This window comes from Platichthys flesus, chromosome 22 (genome assembly GCF_949316205.1).
Source record: "Platichthys flesus chromosome 22, fPlaFle2.1, whole genome shotgun sequence".
NCBI classification, from domain to species: domain Eukaryota; kingdom Metazoa; phylum Chordata; class Actinopteri; order Pleuronectiformes; family Pleuronectidae; genus Platichthys; species Platichthys flesus.
In genome coordinates this window covers 6,911,641-6,932,579 of record NC_084966.1, presented here as the reverse complement: position 1 = coordinate 6,932,579, position 20,939 = coordinate 6,911,641, and the positions used below count along the sequence as shown (strand labels likewise).

General features: G+C 42.4%; 1 protein-coding gene and 1 long non-coding RNA gene across 3 annotated transcripts in view; one reads left to right on the top strand and one right to left on the bottom strand.

Annotated features, from left to right (window-relative positions):
- The first annotated feature begins 2,075 nt into the window (after positions 1-2,075).
- kynu (kynureninase) lies at positions 2,076-12,354 on the top strand. 2 transcript variants are annotated; one of them, XM_062380419.1, is made up of 15 exons: positions 2,076-2,349; positions 2,424-2,623; positions 6,682-6,864; positions 6,949-7,069; positions 7,161-7,243; positions 7,883-7,944; positions 8,283-8,354; positions 8,694-8,768; positions 9,004-9,150; positions 9,504-9,602; positions 9,688-9,761; positions 10,094-10,146; positions 10,354-10,439; positions 10,546-10,776; positions 11,158-12,354. In XM_062380419.1, exons 3-15 carry the CDS (start codon positions 6,696-6,698, stop codon positions 11,275-11,277), a joined length of 1,392 nt encoding a protein of 463 aa, XP_062236403.1. In that variant the 5' UTR covers positions 2,076-2,349; positions 2,424-2,623; positions 6,682-6,695; the 3' UTR covers positions 11,278-12,354. The 2 variants fall into 2 exon arrangements, with proteins under 2 accessions (XP_062236403.1, XP_062236404.1); XM_062380420.1 differs by lacking the exons at positions 2,076-2,349; positions 2,424-2,623 and adding an exon at positions 5,794-5,879.
- Positions 12,355-14,602: 2,248 nt separating this feature from the next.
- LOC133933366 (uncharacterized) overlaps positions 14,603-20,939 on the bottom strand; it is a 46,733-nt gene continuing 40,396 nt past the window's right edge. The window contains exons 4-8 of the long non-coding RNA XR_009912058.1: positions 20,733-20,785; positions 19,166-19,376; positions 18,877-19,005; positions 16,597-16,684; positions 14,603-15,001 (exon numbers count right to left, since the gene is read on the bottom strand). This is a non-coding gene — a long non-coding RNA (uncharacterized LOC133933366). The remainder of the gene's footprint in view (positions 15,002-16,596; positions 16,685-18,876; positions 19,006-19,165; positions 19,377-20,732; positions 20,786-20,939) is intronic.

Genomic DNA, 20,939 nt, shown 5'->3' with positions numbered 1-20,939 from the left:
GAGAGGGGAGGGGAGGTCAGGGGGGAGTGGAGGGGGTGCAGGCTGTAGGTGGGTCCTCTTTGAGCCCCCCACGAAACTGATAACAAAAATAACCTGTAACGTGTCAAAGTCAAAGCACGAGAGTCACACACGCGTGTTGGTTTCCACACGCAGCCTCGTTGTCTTCAGTCAAACGCATTCTTCTGCAAATTAAAGGATTCACTGCACGGAGTCCCCAACGTGAGAAAGAAATACACATGTAACTACATGACCTGGACACGAACCCTTCAGCAGCTGTGTGTACTTGCCTTCAGAGCATGTTGTAAATGGTGTGTATTTGTAAATGATCTGTACTTATAAATGATCTGTACTTATAAATGGTCTGTACTTGGGTGTTGATGATCACTTAAAGCATTTTTCAATACGATTTTGACATCCACCACTTCAGTACATCCATGTTCGATCATAGGGGGAAATATAGGCAACTTGGGGGTCAGCATCTTGCTCAAGGACATGTCGACACCTGAGACAGGGGGAGACAGGGATCGAACCACTTACCTTCTGTTTAGTGGACAACCCGCTATAGCTCCTGAGTCTAAGCATGTCAACAACTGTTGAACATTTGAGCCCCAGCCCCACTTTATTTCACAGAACCATTAACCTAAAGCTCTTCTGTTTTTAACAGTTGTGTCATGTTTTATTGTCCCATGTCTTACAAACCACCATTTAATACACGTTTACAGTAGAAAGGATGAACTTAATTGGGACTTAATCCTAAACTAAATGAATCCTAACCCACATGATGCTACATAAGATTCTAATGCTTCAATACCCCAAATGTGACTTGAGAAAATCACAGCTAATGACCTCCTTTCTGTTGCCTAAAGATGACAAGCCTGTCTAACCACCGAGCAGTTAAAAGGTCTAATCTGTTCTCTCGGTTCATTATCTCCTCATGACTGAAAACAGCCTGTGACTGAGATGATTTCACCGTGGGGGGTGAGGGGGGCAGCGAGAACCTGCCGAGCTGAAACAGAGAAGGTTGGCCTCCGCTGTGTGGAGTAAATATCAGGTGCTGGCGGCTTCACAGACAAAAAGAAAACACACCTCTGCACCAAATAAAAGGGCTGAGAGCGGCAGCAGGTGTTCCACGCTCTCGCCTTTTCATTCTGACTCCACTGCAGGACTGTGAGAAAGTCTCTAATGCTAACCGACACTTTACTTCAAGCGCACTGAGCCTTTGACTTTTAAAGATATACGTTTCCATTGTACGCGTTAATTAGACAGGAAGCGAGGGGAGAGGTTTAACTGGGGATCTTACAGGTCGGGTCAGAGGCATCTCCACTTTCTACAAGGGAAGCTAAAATACCTTGAGTGAAAATGTCTGAAAAAAGGGATAAGATATAAAACAGGAGCATTCATCAAGTAAAACTTTTTTTTAACAAAAACTTAAACTGATCCAAGGTTAAAAAACGATCGAGCCTAATTGAGTCCTGAAGTTTATTCCAACTATGAGGAGCGTGGTATCTGGAATGCAGTTTAACCAATTGAGGTGGTCCATATTTGTAATGGTAGCTTATTAAGCGTTGCTTTGCAAATAAAAACAAGGCTGTAATGTAGATTGTTTGACCCAGTCCATTTTTGGGACCAGGCTTCTCACGTCCATGTGTATAAACCAAAGGCCTTTGCGGTTTAAGACGTCAGAACAGCCTTAAGCCAGCCAATGGTCAACGAATGAGTCACAGGAAATGGTATTACCAACCCTAAAGACATGATTAAACTGAAAACATGAAGTCATACCATTGACTGTACAGACAACTAGGCTCTCAAGATTGTCGGTGGAACGATCTTGTCGGTAGAGGGCGCTCTTTGAATATGCAGCTGATGAGACTCTGCCACTACTACACGGAAGAAGAACGTCAATCAGTGCCAGGTGTGACGTCCAGCTGCGTGAAGGCGGTCGCCCGCACCAACATGGAGACGAACCCTGTGGACATGTGTGTGTGTGTGTGTATGTTTGTTTAGCAGGGACTCAATCTGCTGGAGAACGTGATGAACTTTAGCACGTGGTGTATGCAGGGGGGGGCTGCTCTTCTGGAGTTCACATTGTACCTGCGGCCGAGGCGGCATGCCAGCGGGCCTCGAGCGTCACGCGGTCGCCAGCGGATCCAGGTGGAGTTACAGCAGGGGCCCTCCAGCGGTGATCGGCGGGATTGACACGGAACAGCCGGACAGCGCCTCTGGAGCAGTGGGGCTGGAAGTCCCGCTCGTCCAGGAGATGGAACCGGTTGGTGAGCTGGAGTTCAACCTGCTATTACATCAATCCTAAACTCCTGCAGGCCATTGTCAAAAATAATCAGGGCATGGAAGGTAAACAAAAGTGGATAATATGTGGATTTATCTGAGGTAGCTGATGATCCCCAACATGAAACATCTCTCTTCAGATCTGCCTGTGGCAAAGACTCGGCTCCACCCAAGAGGAACCGGTTGAGATGAATAAACAACATCATCTATCCTGACCCAGAGAACCAGCTGGTAGCAGTGATGAGGGTAGCGTCATCAAACCATCATCACTGCTACCATCCTCACTGCTACCATCTGACATCTCCTCAGAGAGAAGCCGTTCCAGCCATCATATAAAGAGGTAAGTGTGATATATGTTCTATAACTAAGTATGATACTTATATATACCAAAATGGTGCTAGAAAGGAAAAAGGTTCCCCACTCCTAATCAATTTAAATGTTCTACTTTTATGATGCCCATTGGGTTCCGTTATTGTCAACAATCCAACAGAGGTGTTAAATATTATTACTGAGGTTACAGTGGAGTATGATGTAGTTCTGATCTACATTATATTATTTCTTATATTCTAGACTGACCAAATAAAGTCATGTTCAACACCACCTTCAACTATGATAGAAACCAAAAGAGAGACTGAAGCTGTGTTCAGATGTCGGCGCTCAAATTGCCAGAATCAGGTTCAGCAAGTTCAACAGTATAAAACTACAGGCAGATCAGGAAAAAGGACAAAAAGTTCTTAAAAACCAGTAAACTGCAGAGGAAGTCCAGTCTCAATTATCTGGATATCGTTATGATGTTATTGATCTGGATGCTCCAGCACATTGCCTGTGCTTCTCAGTCTCTTTTTGCACTTGGTCCCACATGTGTCCCAAAGCAACAAGCCAGCCCCACCAGACTAGACGGTTTGAGGCTGGTGGGTCACTGCTGAGGCACCTTTACGAGAGAAGAGAGAGAGAGAGAGAAGGCGGCGTGTTTGCTGCTCCAATGCCCCCAAACATCTTGCAACCATATTGTTTCTGCGCTCTTTAAAAACCATGAGTCATGTCTTTACAGGTCAGCATGCAAACATCCCCTCACACGTGTTTTTATCACCACATGCTGTCAGGATATGTTTTCTTACCATAGTGTGAGTTGGGAAACGGCTCAAATACTGTACGTGCTGCTTCTTGAGTTTAAAGTGACTCGTCATCTCTGAAGGTTACAACCCTGTTCAGTGGTTGTTTTGTTTATGTCCGCTAATTTGAAAATGATTGTCTCCAGCTTTCGGGGGGGAAACACAGATGATTTCTGAAAAACGCTGAGAATAGACGATGACCTGAAAATGATCTTTAAGCATTTGTAAACATAGAGGGCAGAGGGGGAGGGTCAGAGGTCAATCAGCTTGACCCAGAGGGCACTGGCTCTTTAAAATTATTCCTGAAGGTCACGTCTGAGGTGAGTTGTTTTTAACGGAGCACGTGAGAGAAGAAGGTTAATCAGCAGCATGTAGAGTTTTAAAGCAAATAGGAAGTGACTGCTCAGGACTGGCTACACAGAGCAGGAAGCCGGGCGGGGAACCTCCGGGCTATGTACAAACTACAACACAATTAATTTAAACAAATTATTCGCATGGCAGCATTTTTTCCTTTTACTGCCATAATGGAAAACATTAAATCGTGGACTGCATGTCCTCCGGAGCAGTTCCTTGTGGCTGTATGCTAGACAGAGCAGGATTCCTGATCATGGTGTTGTTCCAGTCTCCTGTACACAGACGGTTATAGAATTTAAAGCTAATTTTTTGCTGAAGCTCAATAGATATTCCATCCTTGTCTTAACAAAGTTTGCAATCAGACCTTAATATATTTTGGAAGTTTAATTTACTAAAATAATTAGCAACAACAAAAATGCTGACCAGTTTCTTTCAAATTAACTTACCTGTTGTTTCCTCACTGAAAGCTGAACAGATGCTGAATGAAATTATATTTGAGGGCGATTTTATATAACACATGAGCACACACATAGTTTTATCTGTACACAAACATCCAGATTTCACGAATAATACTAGATTTCTATTCTAATTTTTACACATATTATATGATCGAAGAGTCTACAATGCAATCTGTAGATCTGATAAGAAGTAAATAAACAACTAGTGTCAGGGTTAATGAAGGAGTTCCTCAGGACACCGTCCTTGGACCCCTGTTGTCAGTTTGCTCTGAGGAAGAGTCCATTTTAATCCAATATGGGTAATTAAAAGAAAATACTACTCAAAACTGCATTGCGAATCTGTTTCTGCTGAATTTAGTCCCTCAAAGGCAAATTTAAGTGAATATTTCATGTGTTTTCAAAACAAATCACACTGTTGATTCAGATTATGTGTGTTTTACTTCAGGTTCCAGCAGAGTTTGATGTGATGTGGATGGAAAATATTAACTTCAGCAGGAGTGGTAGCTGGAGCTAATGTGATGGAATGGAAGCAGACGGCTTAGTGAGCTGTGACAAAGAGATGAATAATGAGGCAGAAGAAGAGAAGAAGGTTAAAGAGAATAATACCCTAGTTCCCCTAAAGTCTTAAGACTCTAGTCTACAATGCTCTGTGTATTTACTTCACATAGTGGATTTAAAGCACAGTACATTCAATGCGTTGGCCCTCATCTCCAAAAACGATGATACTTTGCTGCCATCTAGTGGAAATGTGATTTTCATTTTCATAACATCCTTCTAGGGCCACATAAATTACGGACTAAAATAGACCCTCTGGTTTGTGTAGAAAATTTGCTCTTGAATTAATATTAAACATCTGGCACAGGAAATATGTTTCCAGCTTAGTAAACAGCATTTCCTCTATTTCCTCTTAATAATGGAAACGCTGTAATATGAACCTAATATAAAACCAACCTAAAAGCTCATGTCAATCATAACCAGCACATCCTGTTTACTGAGCTGGAAACATTTATCCTGTGCCAGATGTTTAATATTAATTCAAGGGCAAATTCCCTCAACAGAACCAGAGAGTCAATTTCATTTATTGTGGTTGTGAGTGGTTTATTTTATTTGTTTTAATTCATCAAGGATGTTTTAATATTTTTAACCCTCATTCAAATGTCAGACTGAATATTCTTAAGTTCAATGATCTTTGACGGGGTGAAGTTGAAAGATCATTTCATAAACTTGTCATTATATCAGTGGTAGGAAATGTTTTGAATCTGATAACAATAATATCATTCATCACAACCACTTCCGGGGACAATTTATCGTTATTGTGACGGTGCAGGTTGATGCTTGTGGCTTCAGCTGCGTGGAACTTCTCCCTGCTTGTGTTTAGGATTGTCACACTGGAAAGTGAAAGAACGGGGGAGATGGAGCTTGAGTGCAGTTTGCACATAAGGACATTAAATACCAGGAGTTATTAGCCTGATCCAGGTTGTAGTAGTGTAAAGGTTAATGGTTTTAACTCTGGCTTTGGTTTAGGTGAAAGGAAGAATGATTAACTCAAAGCTGCGCACACACCCGCACACACACACAGACACACACACAGATACAGAGGTTAAAGGACAGTTCCAGAGCAGAGGACACACTCAGTTTGACTATTGTCTCTGGAGAGGAAGCTGATCTGACTGTGAGTTACTGCAGGATTCACACTATCAAATACTTACCAGTCTTTCTGCTGACAGACTGATTTATGTACCTGTTGTATTCTATATTAAGACGTGAGCTAGGAGAGTTTTAAAAGTTTTTTTAAGTAGGATATCAAATTATACTTGAAGTTAGAAAGGGGCTTTTAATGTGAAAGGACTTTGAAGTTTAAAGTAGAAGAAGAGCAGCAGGAAAATGTCTCTTTGAACTTTTGGCTGATTTGACGAATCTTTTCTTAATTCCTGCACATTATGAAATTCTTTCGTAATAGTAATTGATTAATCATTTTTTTGTTTGTAAACTGAAGTTGCCGTCAAGAATAATTTTGGTACCTACCAGCCGTTGTTTACGGTGGGACAAATATAAACGTGACATCAGAAGTTGGTCATGTGCTGCAGATAGGAGAGAATAAAGTTCTCTGTCCTTCTGAATCCTGCTCGTGAACCAGAGCGTCTAGTAAAAGCTTCTGTGCGTGAAATTGGGGTTACACAAGTATTTTGTCTGAACATTGAACTTTGACCAAGCTTTTAACAACACCGCTGAAGAATGTCACACCATGGCTCCAGTGTGAAGTTCTGGACCAAAAGAAAGTCTTCCAAAAAAGCTTCAGAATTCAAAGTGATTTTAAAATCTCCTGTAAAACTTGCTCGATCTCACTGAGACGAGAAAGAGAACATGTCAAACTGCTTTCAGACCTGCACTCTAAACCGCCCGTCAATGGAGGAAAGATCTCCTCGCAGCAAGAAAGGTGGTTTATTCTAAACGTTGTGTATTTTCTCTCCCAGTTCCCCCCCCTGCGATGGATCTCTTGAATTGCTCCACTCCCAGAGAAACCCTGGAGAAGGTGTCGGCCTTGCTGGGCTGCAGCACCACCTCTAAAATTGTGGCCTCATACCTGGACAAGCATGACGAGCTGAAGCATCTCAGGAGGAATTTTCATGTGCCCAAAATTGCAGACTTGCCTCCTTGTGAGTAGAAGACAGAATGTTACAGAAGACGGAGATGAATCGTGGATCTCAGAGATTCCTTCCTTTTTTCCCTTGTTTCTGTAGCTGATCTTTCGCTGGTCGACGGCAGCAAGAAGTGCATCTACCTGGTGGGGAACTCGCTGGGCCTTCAGCCCAAAATGGCCCGGAAGTATCTGGAGGAGGAGCTGGATAAGTGGGCGAAAATGTACGGTGACACTTTTAACTCCATATTTACCAATGCTCTGAGATCAAGGTGTTTTCTTGTTGGAGCTTTAAATAACCACCTCTTTTACTAGGGGTACTCATGGTCACACAGAGGGCTCTCGACCATGGGCGTGGGCTGAAAACCACTTAGAGGAGCTCATGGCTAATGTTGTTGGTAAGAGACACTTCAACTGTTTTAATGGGGGGGGGGGGACACGTCATCCATCTGCAGATACAGAAGTGGAGATCCTTTTGTAACTTTGTCGGTTTTCTGCGAGGTCGCTCGTAAAGGTCACCGTGTGTGTGTGTGTGTGTGTGTGTGTGTGTGTGTGTGTGTGTGTGTGTGTGTGTGTGTGTGTGTGTGTGTGTGTGTGTGTGTGTGTGTGTGTGTGTGTGTGTGTGTGTGTGTGTGTGTGTGTGTGTGTGTGTGTGTGTAGAAATCTGCATTCAGTTTCTTGAAGGGATGAAATGGGAAAGATGGATCCCCATTGTTTTTATTTACAGGCAGTGGTTGAGGTTACACTGTCACTGACTGATTTCTGACCAATTCCCCTGCATCAGTTTGATAAGTACAAGTGCTTCAATCAACAGGAGACTTATTCAGTGTTTTACTGTAAAAACATCACCAGGAGCAGGACAGTGATTCCTTTGTGACATAATTAGGTTATATTATTTTCTGATAACACTTCTGGACTTTTTCCAAACATCAGGTTTCTAGAAATGACTGACTTGGGTCCATGAAATATTAACATTAAAATCTGTTATTGGTTGATGAAATGAAAACATGACTCATGCTGTCTGTTGTTTGTCACAGGAGCTAAACCTGAAGAGGTGGCACTGATGAACGGCCTGACGGTTAATTTACATCTTCTGATGGTGAGAAATGTTTCTTCAGGGTCTTACAAATGTTAGAATATTATTTTAGTAGGTTATACATATTGTAAGTAGCTTGCAAAATGTATCCTTAAAGCATCCATAACTTGCTCCTATTAAATATTGTTTTAAAATAATCCTTAAGAGGTGACGAAGAAATGTTACCCCCCCCCCCCAATATCTGTATGTCAAGTTTCAAGACACATTCAATTCAAGCAACGGAATATGTGTCTACCTTGAACTCTGTATGTTTTTTTATAAACAAACCTTGTGTTGTAAACGCAAGAGATCATTTAAATGTAGATATTAATTTGAGTTTAACACTTGTTGTCCCTCTGCAGCTCTCCTTCTACAAACCAACAGCAGCTCGACACAAAGTCCTCCTGGAGGACAAAGCGTTTCCTTCAGACCACGTGAGTTAATTCAACAACTTTTTTCTTATGTGCAAACAGATATTTATACAGGGTCACACTAAAAGATCATCACTTCAATATTATTATAATAATAACATTTTATTTCAAGGCAAGTTTCTAAACCTCCGGGGACACGTAGCAATGCATCAAACATAAGAATGTTTTTTCCTTGAAGTTTGTGGGATAATTGATTAAAGATGTTATGAATTAAGTTTCATGGATAAGAAGTAAAGTTGTGTAAAACATTAGTTTTGTACACCCCAATGTTTCTGTAACTTGTCTGGTCTTGATTTCCTTGGTGTCTTTCTTTCTCTCTCTCTCTCTGTCTTGTGTTACCAGTACGCTGTGGAATCTCAGATCAGGCTGCGAGGATTCGACCCTCAGCAGAGCATGTTGCCGCTTTCACCCAGACCGGTACGTTCCAGATCTCACAGCACACATCCATCCACGTGGAGCCCCTGTTGCTAAAATCACAATTTGTATTAAGTAAAGTAAATAATAAGTTAATAAACAGAAATGAGCCAGTGGTTTGAAATACAAGTCAAGTTTAGTTCTGAGCTGGAAGATGGTGACAACACTTTGAACATGGCTGCAGATAAGTTATGTCCTATAGGGATGAAATGTGACGATGACTCGTCTTCCTGCTCAGGGAGAAGACACCCTGAGGACGGAGGACATCCTGCAGGTGATCGAGAAGGAGGGCGACTCCATCGCCCTGGTGATGTTCAGCGGAGTTCAGTACTACACCGGTCAGCTGTTCAACATGGCCGCCATCACGGAGGCTGGGCAGAGGAAGGTAAAACCTGTCAAACACAAAAAACCAGAGGGTCCAGACCTTTTTGTAATAACTGAATCATTCAATGAGATTCTCATAAATGTTTCTGTCAAATAACTTTTATTGTTGCTATTTATTTTCCAACAGAAAACTAATTTACAAAACTAGTATCTTTTCCCGCTGTATCCGGTGGAGTCTTGTTTGATGCTGCCTGTGTCTCATAGATAACATCAACCTGGCCTTGTCCCCTATAGACATTTCAACCGAGTCGTAACATTTAACTGGTCATGCAAATGTACCTTACCCTCAGTCTATAGGCGCTGCTGCAAGTCACACAATAAACAACTCTTGGACTTGGCCTGTTTGCTCGTCAGGGCTGTTTTGTAGGTTTCGACTGCGCTCACGCTGCCGGAAACGCCGAGCTGAAGCTGCATGACTGGGGAGTGGACTTTGCCTGCTGGTGCTCCTACAAGGTGGGAACTCCGTGCTTCTACTGTGTGTGTTGATCATGGGAATGAGTGTTGGTCAGTTATCTGAAACCGTGAAGTGTCTTCTCAGTATCTGAACTCGGGCGCCGGAGGCCTCGCTGGAGCGTTTGTCCACGAGAAGCATAAAGACACCATCCACCCAGCGTGAGTGTTTACACACACAACACAAGTCACTGGTCTGATTTGATTAGGGCAGCACAAGATAACTGAGCAACAGCGCCCTCTGAAGCCATTATACTCATTTAAAGGAAGCTGCTTTTAAGGTAAACATTATTTATAGTGTATTTAAGTTTATAACTTTTTCCTTAAACAAATTGATGATGTATTTCATAATATATAAACAGGTTCAATTCACTTTCAGTTTTTCTAAAAATATGTTTTATTCATGCATGTTCATGTCCTTTCTGATTTGTGAACATGGGCAATGCTAAAATGGTTTTACAATATTGAAATGTTGAGTCTCTTGTCTCCACAAGGCTGGTGGGATGGTGGGGTCACGACCTGAAGACGCGGTTCCAGATGAGTAACGGTAAATGACTGTATGTGACCCTTCACTGTACTGCATCATCTCATGTTTCTGCAGCAAGGACATGGATGTTATAGTTGTTGTTGTGTGCCATCCTGTGGCAACAATGGATATTACACGTTTGTGATTTTTTTGACCAAAGCTTTGATATCTCAGCTGTATTTATTCACTTGAATTAATTATCAAGCACCAGTTGTTTTCTGTTTTCAGTGTTGGATCTGATGCCCGGTGTGAGCGGCTTCAGACTCTCCAACCAGCCCATCCTACTGGTCTGCCCCCTGCAGGCCAGTCTGCAGGTACTGCAGTAACTATCTGATTTCTTCTCAGAAATTGTAATGTTAGACTTTATTTTCTTGAGCCAAAAAAAGAAGTGAGTTTTAAATACGGTTTATTTTGTGGCAGGTGTTTGCCAAGACCAGTATGCAGGCGTTACGCAGGAAGTCCCTCCTCCTGACGGGTTACCTGGAGTACCTCATCCGGCATTACTACACCGAGGACCCCGCGCAGCCGGAGAAACCCCACGTCCACATCATCACGCCCACCGACCCTGAGCAGAGAGGCTGCCAGCTCTCGCTCTCCTTCTCGGTCCCCATCGGCAAGGTGTTCAAGGAGCTGGAGAAGAGAGGAATCGCAGTGAGTGACTTGTTTATTCATGGGTTTTAGAGGCTTAGCTCTGGGAGGAGGGGATGTAGCCTGCTCTCCCTAGTTCCAAACGTACTCACCAGCATGCTGACGGAGGGGATGGTGATGTGGAGTCTCAGGGGGTCAACAGTGTTGCAGCCAAAGTGACTCTTCCTTCAGTTGTGTTTACCCCTGAGACTCTAAAAGTGTTTTGTGGACTTAAACCCTTTAGCCACAGCGGTGAGGAGATGGTGACATTTCACTCCATGCGTTAGTGCCCTGCTAGCTAACAATGCTAAAGAGAAGTGAGGAGGAAATAGAATCCTCAATCAGATGAACTGGCTGCATTTGTGTGGGAATAGACCGTGGTAACACTTGCTTCCTGTCTGTCAGTTGGACATGAGGGAGCCCAGCGTGCTGCGAATCGCTCCGGTGCCGCTCTACAACACCTTCAGGGACGTCCACACCTTCATACAGACACTGGGATGTGCGCTCACCGCCAGCTGCCAGTGAACAGAGAGGACTGGACTGAAGTTTACTGTGATAATGAACTTGGACTGCTGCAAACTCACACAGGTAGAAGAAGATGTGAAGGAAAACTGGAGTTATTTTACAATGTTGTCTGTGAATGAGTATTTCAATGTGTAATTGCTATATTTAAGTGTAAAAGTCCATATGTGGATGGAGAGAGGCAGTGGAGACATGTCATAGTTAGTCAGGACAATATAGTGAGCTCACTGGCTAATTAACCAAAAAACTATTTTGAAAATGACACATTCTCTGCATCATCAGTCAGAACATTCTACATTTGAAATCGACTGAGCATGTTTTCACACAAAAATAAATAAAAAATATGAAGCATTTGCTACAGCTTTCAAGTATTTAGTTTTCTTTCATTCAGTGTGAGTGCAATGCATGATGGGATACATTAAATATTAAGGGGGGAAATAAATTTGTACTAAACATTCAGTGAGAATAAAAAGGCAAACTTCCAATGCAGTGGGTGATTTTAGACATAACTATTTGCTTTTGTCCAATATTTGTGATTCAAATGGTAAAATCAGGACCCAAAAGCCGAATTTGCTTCACTCAAATAAAATTTACATTTTAAATCATAGTGTACAGCAATAGTAGTATATGATTTTTCATGGACACGACAACTTGATACCTTGGGTTAAAACACAATTCCCTAGTGGTGATATTCATCTTTGTAGTGAAGCATCAGGACTCGATACCCACAGATCTTTCTTTGGGGTTGAACAAAATCTGCTGAACCCCCCCTCCCCCCCCTCCACCTGACTGTACATTACACACATGAGTTAGCCGACAGTCCGCCCCTCACCAATTAACAGCTACTTTATTATAACGTTGACTTGTCCCTAATGTTCCCGCGCGTGTTTATGCACTATTACCTTGACGGATGCCTATTCCACGATCAGACGTATAATTGGCATATCAATATGCAAAAACCTAAATGGATTAACCTTCTTTCAAACTAATGAGCACTTGGCTAGCCAGCTGGGGAATGGACCCAAATTTGCATTTGTCATCTTTTATTTTTGGTGATGTGAGAATAAATAATTGAAGAGAGGCTGTGTGTTGTCCTTCCTCGGGCTACTTGAGCTTCAAAATGCAGATTCACCTTCTTGATGATGACCAAAGGCTCGCTGAGTTCACACACACTGGGTATAGAGACAGAAAGAGAATAAAAATACTTGTTTGAAAGATGATATATTTATGATCAGCTGTAACAAAATATGGGATTTTAAATAGTTTCAAGTTGTGTGTAGCAGAAATTGACAGTGAATTATTGGCAGGTTAGGTCTTAGTGTAATGTTTAATTGTGCAAAGATGAGAAGAAAACAAACTCCTATCTCCTCGCAAATGACAAAGTGATTGTGAGTTTTAACATCACCTGTCTACTTGTGTAGTCATCCAGTCGTCATGTGTGGGGACTAAACGGCGCCCTGGGCAGGCTGTGGTGGTGGAGGCGACAGGTAATGGGGATTGAGAGCTGCACGCATACACAGTAATTACCCTGAACAGACCCGGCCTGAGGCCACGTCTGTCTGACTGGACAGGTTCTGAAGGTAGCCTTTTCATCCCAGTAATTAATTGTCGAGGAGCTAGAGCGTGAATGGCTGCAGACGGGAGAAGTTGAGGGAGCTCGCTCTTGGCAGGTCGGCCGCAACAGAAGAAAACAACTAAAAAACAGGTAGATGAGTGCTTTATTACTACATCATTAATGCTGTTACTCCTATTATGCTTTAGTATTAATACCTAGGTATTGTTTGATAAGTGTCTATAAGATCATATTCATTCACCGTATCTAAATCAATGCGTTGTGTGCTGCAGATGCAGGAGAGAGCGCTGTTGAAGGACGACACCTCAAAGTGAATACACATGAATAATGTATAATACTAGTGCTGTGGTAGTATGAAAGGTGTTTGCTTGGAGCCTGATTCCTGGTCATTAGTGAGTCCTCCTCGTTCACGTGCAGAGGACCTGCTTGTAAACAAGTCTGTGATGAAGATGGCAAAGTTTATGTTCATCCAATCTGGTGTTTGTCATGAAATAGAATTAGTCTTTATTTTTCCAAAACTCAGCAAAGTCAACAAGGAATCTTGTGTGAGCTCCTAATAACGCACAGGATGGGTGTGAAGATATGAAAGCTGTTCCCTGTACTGCAGTAGTTATTGTAATAGATGTTTATTGTATTTGTTTTTAATTTTCTTACAGTGCGAGATGCGAGGCACAGAGCCGGACTGGATGTGAGAGAAACAAGACGTCGCATGTCAGTACGACTTTGAGGTAGTTACAACTCACAACATTACATTTGTACTGCACCACGCTTCTCTTGCAGCTGTATTTAGTGCGTGAAGATAATACACAGTTCAAATCAAGATGAAGTTGAGAGGAAGTAAAAGAAAGGTACATTCAGTATAGTGGTGTTGATTTGTGTAACACACATAGTCAAAGGGTGTGGTCTTCTTGATGACATGAAAACAACAACAATAATGCCTTAGGTAAAGCAATCAGGCCAAGAAACAGCATGATCAAGGTTACATTGTAAGAGATTCAATCAAAGGGGAAATAAACATGATTATATTGTGGTCAACTGTTACATTTCCCTTACATGACATATGATTAGTAGCTACTTTGTCTGTGTGGCTCTCAACATTGAATAAATACTTTAATGTTTTGTATGATGCATGAGAGTTGCTGTGAAGTATTATGTAAAAAGTGGTTTCATTCAGACTGATGTTTCCCAGGTAACCCTGCTATCATCTCCTCCACCACCGTCTGATCATGATGTTGATGAAAAGGATGCACAAGGTGAGTGAGTCCTTTATTCATTAGTAATGTTTAGTGTTATTGTAGTTTCATCGGTTTCCCCTGGGCACCCACACGACGATCCTTGTTTTCTCGGTGGTCTTTGTCTCGTCAGCTCTACTGATGTTTACAGCCTGTGGTTTGTGTCAATGCTTTTATCTGCAAGCGTGTGATTGGCTGAGAGAAGTGATGGCAGAGAAAGGAAAATCACGTAGTCCTGTCTTTGGATGTTCATGTTAGAGAACAGCAGAGTTGAGTCTCTTGTGAACCCTGAAGGAAGCCAGGTGTAATGAGTGTTTAGATTGTTAAGTGCATTGATTTGGATTAGAATGTCCTAGAATGACAACTGCAGTATTTCAAACCAATCGGTTGAATCAGTTTTCAGATGAAATAAATGTGGCTGTAAGAAATGTGCTTAATTTTGAATAACCTTGTCAGATATGAGCTAAGTTGAAGGATATGGTCACAGTATGGAAGTTTGAAAAATGGACACATTTGTGTTTGAAGTATTTATTATGAAAATAGTCAAAGTACAAACAAAGTCTATGCAGAGCTTAAAATAACTATCAAATAAGGTTTTTTTTGTCAGTCATGTGACAATTAGGCAGAAGTGCGTTAATCAGTGTGGACTTGTGTCCCTATTGTGCGCAGGTGGCGAAGAGATGATTGAACCAATCACAACCCTAGCGGCCTCGTCAGCTGCAGTCGGGGGATTGGCCGGAGCCACCTCAGTTGCCACAAAGGCCAGGCAGGCTTTGAAGCGTTGGTCTCAGTGTAAGCTTCAGCGTTAGATTCCTGGCCGTCGTCGCCTCAGCCCGTCCGATGAAGACCCGGAGAATGAAGACCTAATATTCGGCCGTGGTAGTCCGCTGGGGAAGGCACACGCGGGAAACCCTTGTTCTTCCTTGCCAGGTAAGTAGAGAACATTTTCACACAAACCTCATTGTCTTAATTCAACGCCCATGTGCTTGTCTGTCTTAGCCCGACAAAGAAGCCAGGAATCCCTTAACCCTGGTGACCTACTCTTCCCCTTTTTCTGCAGACTAAAGCTCTTTGTGTCAAATCAAACTTGTCCTTCTTTTAGACCCTTCTAACACGCGCTTCTCATCGTCAAATTAGCTTTCCTCTTCAACTTCCCAATTAACTTCTGACGCTGTTCACCTGCTCCCAACCGCCTCAATGTCCCCTTCCTTCTAGACCTCTCTGTTGCAAATGACACCCTACTTTTTCTCTCAAACCCAGGTTCCAACAACTGTCTGTCAGGCCGCCTCGACAACACCAAACTCCTTGATAGGATTTTTGGAATCAACTTGGACTTACTAGCTGATTGTTGTGCTGCATCCATTAAACGGCACCTCTTGTAACAGAGTTTTCTTTTCGCACCAACATTCAGACATATTCCCACCCCAAAAGCACCATATTGATTTAACAATCTTTGCTGAAATAGTGGTTACAACTTCAACATTTATTCAGGGAATTAGCTCCATTGCTGCTGACCAAGGGCAAAAGCAAAATTCTACATGGGGACGTGAATCCTGCAATAACAGCTTTGGAGTTTACCAACTACTACAGCCTCTATGGGTAGAAATATCAAATCAAAAGTTGTGAGAAGAATAAATTCCTACATAAACCCTAATGTCGTTGAGGAGTGAACATGTTGCATCAGTCCTTCAAGTACTCATCTTCAACTACTACTAATACTACATTCCCAATTGTTCACGACACTTTGTTCCGACAGCTCTTTCAACAACTGGTGGCAACACTAAGCCTGTCAAATCTGACTGAAGCATAACAACTACCTAAGACAACAGCTCTGGACAAACATACATGGGTGAATTTACTCTCAATTTCTAGCTCTTCACCAACCACAGTGTTTACTCAATGATACTGTTACGTCAAATGACATCACCTTTCAAAGCAAGCTTACAAGGTGACTGAACACAGCTCATCTTTGATCAGTATTGCGTGGAACAGCAATTTGGGTTTCCCACTGGGAGAGCAGACCAAGGTGGGCCAGGCCAGTGGAGAGGAGGAAGATCAATATGACATCCTACACCAGGCAATCTTTTTCAGTGGCTGGGTGAAGACCCAGGAGTTGCCCTCTGTTCCAGACCAGCCTCCCTCAAACACATCAGCCTCACAACCAAGTCCCCAAGAGCCTCGCCGACGCCCAGAAGAACTACCACCAATAGCCATCAACTCCCTGAAAGCCTACTTTGTCCGTGAAGGAGCAAAAGCAACCAGGGGCAGCCCCACACTCCTGAGATCACAAATACTAACCTTGACTTGACATTGTTCTTTGGTACCCTGGGAGGACTCATTGGACTGGCTTACAAGCGGATATGTCTACGCTATGCCGAGTTAGCTGTTGAAGCAAAACATAGTGGCTGGAACACTCGCACAGACAAAGTGGAGTGAATAGAGTCTGGGGCAACATCCACCGTCATGCACAAACTTACACTCATTTTTCTTTGTTTTCTACAATGTCTCATGTCTGACCTGCATTGTGCTTTCCCAGGTGCTTGTCCTTATACTGTTGGCCTGCTGTTCCTGTTTGGTCTTCTCCGTTGCTATACAAGCCAAACACCTGGAAACAAAGGGGAGGTACATTTGAGCGGCTTTAAATTAACACATACCATGACATGGTTACAACCTCTACAGTGGTGTAATAGGTCTATCCAGCCATTCCCAAACTTAACAATGCCACGTCAAACTTTGCTGATCTAACCCAGCCTGGTAAGAGCCACAAAGCGACAGGCTGGATCCAAACCTGCAGCTGCTGCGAGAGGACAAGTCTCTGCCCACCATCTTCAATTTGTCCAACCAGATTGATGGACATGGTACAAAAAGGACAACGCAATATGATTTTAATCAATTAACTATTTTACCAATTCATCTGTTATATCAGTGGCTACATTAACACTGTTAAGCAGTACAACACCGCAGACTCTACAACACCATACAATTGCAGAACCAATTATATCATTCACTTCACTAAGTTTTAGCATAAAGGGATTCTTAACCGAATAATGATAATTCACTCATTACTTACCACTATGCAGATCGAGGGGTGGGAAGTAAACAAAAAAATGCTATTGGACTTGAGTCTAAATGTCCTCTGCCATCCACCTGCTGCCTGGAGCTGCATTCACACACACACACAAACTTGCACCTCTACGCTCTTGCCGAGGTTCACAAGATGACATCAGCGATACTCGGCAGAGCTTGCGTGCCTGTGAATGCGGTTCCAGGGTAGGATATCAGAGGAAACGAAGGCTAAAACGTGTTGTAAATGACAATTTCGAGTTCAATGTGGGGGGATGACACCACAGGAGCATTATGGAGGCATTTTGTGTTATTTTAAGTTTGAAGACATGGTCCCCAGTTACAGCAATTGTATTGAATATGGTTGCAATGCTGTTGATCCCTGAGACTCCAAAAGTCTTTGGTGGAGTGAAACAATACAAACAACCCAACTGTCGGCATAGTGCCGAGTACATGATGAGTTAACTTCATTCAATAGTGCCTAAAAAAGACTGATTGAGTTACAGTAGCATTGTGGTGAAGCCTTTTCTGAACTCCTGTGGTGTATCGGTAACTCATCTGTCAGTTCTGATAGAAGAACCAGGTTAAACTCCTGGCAGGAATGTCTAGCCTTACAACACTTTATCATATTTGATAGTTAAACTGGAATATAATTTACTTTGGCCGCGACAGCCACTGGGGGAAGAAAACGCAACAAAAAAGACAGGTGCAAAAGAAAACTAGAAAATGAAAAAAGGAGAACATTAGTCTTGAGTGGTTTAACTTCATTTTTAGGTTGAGCTCAACTTGAAGAATGAAGTGTATAAAAGCAGCTTGTTTTTCAAGTCAGAAAATGGTTTGTTTGAAGAGCAGACTTCATGAATAACAGACGAAATCACAATAGGAAAGACACAATTTTAGCCGAAAAGAAAAAAGGGAGGACGGGGGCTTTCGGTGCTCAGATGATTTGGAATCAGATACTACAACCTTGTTAGCATCGCAAGCTTATTTCCATATTAACGACCCCTTCAGAACCTTCAAAGTAATGAATAATTGACAACAAATGAAATGTTTTGATTGTCGTCGGCGCCCGGCGTGTTTAATGTTTCATATGTTGCTTCCGAGCTAATTATGGAGATGGCACATTTGTCAGAAATACGTCCCCCTTTGCAACCCCTGCGCAACCCTCCCACTGTCCTCCACAGATGCCCGTGTGTTTCCAGACAGGAGGTGGTGTGTGTGGGGGGGGGGAAGAGACAACTCCGGGCCCTGTTGTAATTAGCTAGCAGGGAATGCTCAATAACCTGGGAGTGAGTCTAATGGCTGCAAGCGCTTACAGGCATTGTTTGGCCACAGAGACACCAGATATTACAACCTCCGAGGGACAGGGGCGGTTAGTTATCTCACTCCGTGTTGGAGGACGACGCCTGGCAGCTGCAGGCGCAGGAAACGAGTCACTTTCTACCTTAGAACAGCAGCTTGATGAACATGACTTTATTGATCTACCGATTTGGAACAGGGAGGGTGTTTTCTCTTTCAGTCTTAGTTATTGTTTTGATTGAGAGACCCCAAGTGGCCAAAGCTACGTATTGCACATTTAAAATGTCAGAATCAGGTGCAGCAAGTTCCAGAGTAATGCTGAACTGTAGATTAGTAAAGAAAGATATTTATCACCAATCTCAGCCAACTGTATTTGTCTGTAGGACCGACCGACTCTTTTGTGGATGTGTTCTTCTGTTGGTCAGTGGAACTCACCTTCGCACTGAAGTTGTTCCCCGTTTTTTAGCGATTGGTTCCTTCGTCCCAGACAACGTCAGCTCCGGTTTTCACAAGCAGTTAGTCGGTGATGGACTTCCTGGCAGACACCTCATCTCTCTGATGCACCTTGACAAGACAGGCGACAAACCCGAGTTGACAGAGGTTGTGTGTGTTAGACGGATAGCTGCACGGAGCTATATTTAGTTACAGCTCATGTTTGTGTATAATACTACAAGTGTTTGTTTGTGAGCTCCAGTGTTTATCTATGCATGGTGTCTTCTCTTACCCCACGTGTGTGTGTGTGCGTGCAGTTGTCATGGCACAGTCAGGTCAGAGTATCCTGAAGACACTGTCAGGCAGGATTGATTTCTTCTCTGCCGATCCATGGAAGCGTTCCTGTAACACAGCTGACCCCCCCGAGTTGCGTTACCTTGTCATTTTGCGACACAGATCAGAGCAAAGACGAGCTGGAAATAGCCGCACGGCGACCTTGAACTCTGCGAGGAGGAGGAGGAGGAGGAGAAGATGGGAGAGACAGGTTTAAAACACAAACACGTATATTTACTATTCACAGATTCTGACTTTAAGTGACAGATTCACAGAATCTAACACCAAATCTAAAGTTTTATGATGCTACACCTGCTTTTAGACACTGACAAATTCATGTTCGCTGCACTAAAGCCAGAGCTAATCTCAACTACTTAATGTTCTGTGTTAATCTGAAACAAAGTACCTTTTCCTAGAGTTGACAGATGCTGAAAAGGTGGTTAAAAATGGAACAGGTTCACTGGAATAAGTGGAAGGTAGCGTCAAATAGATGCACTGCATTCCATATAGAGTAACTTTGCTCTTTTGTACTCAAATACTGCACTTCAGTTTTGAGGTACTTTGCTGGAGCTACCTCTGCCAAGGTAGTTATGTTTTCACCCCGGTCTGCTTGTAAACAGGATTAAGCCCCATGAGAAAAAATTGGATTTCTACACATGGGCTAAACAAATGAACTGCGCTCCTGTGTTATTATGTTGAAATTAGCAGATGGATTTCCGTGGAGGGATGTGATGTGGGTCAGTGAAGAACACATTCCATTTTGGTGCAGATCAAGGGCAACTCCCTTTATTTTCTCACATTTTTGTTGATTTCTCAGAGAATAATTCATGGGTCTTGATGAAAGAAATCTGACATGTTTATGAGACTGATATTTATGAGTGGGTGGAATTTGGTATCGTTTGATTTGATCTAAATACACTGTTGGGCCTTGGTGAGGTATGAGCTCATCTGAGGGACATTCTAGTTGTTATTGTTCTACTCCAAAACATTTAGTTAACAGCTTTATAGTCTGGTTGCGTGCCAGGTTATATCAAAACATTAAGATTGTAAATCCTCTTTGATGAATGATAAGTGCACATCAAAATTCATTTTTGACTGTACACTATCACAGTTGAAATTGATGCCTTGTTTTCAGGTCAGTTGGATTTTTCTAAAATTGTAGTTGAGTAAAGTTAAATATCTTCCAACACATCTGAGTATCGAAATAAATACCCCCCCCCAAAAATGTATTTGTATGACTAGAAATAGAGGAAATATGATTTAAATAGTATGAATGTTAACATGTACTGCAATAAAGATGAAGTAAAATCTCATGCTTTAAAATACCATCAGCCAACCACTTCCGCCAAGTAGCCAGTAGAGGGCAGAACAGCATCAGGAAACAGCTGAAATACAAGCAGCCTCATACACCAAAGTTTTTTTAAATCCTGAGTCTCACACACACACTCACGATGACCTTTAACCTCGACCAGGTGCAGTTCACAGGAAATGTGTAAGGTAAAATATCTTTTACACATTAAACTCACCTCAGCTTGGTGAAAACCATGAAAATCCTCCGACGTGGTGAAACTCCTCTCGACTGCAACACAAATCAAAGAGATGGAATTTAATATCAAAAGCCTCAAAAACTCTAAATACAACTAAAACAGCAGTGTGTGTGTGATTAATATATCATTACTGGTTTGAAGGTTATTTTTAAACTCCCCAAAAATGTCACTATTTCCTCCAAAGAA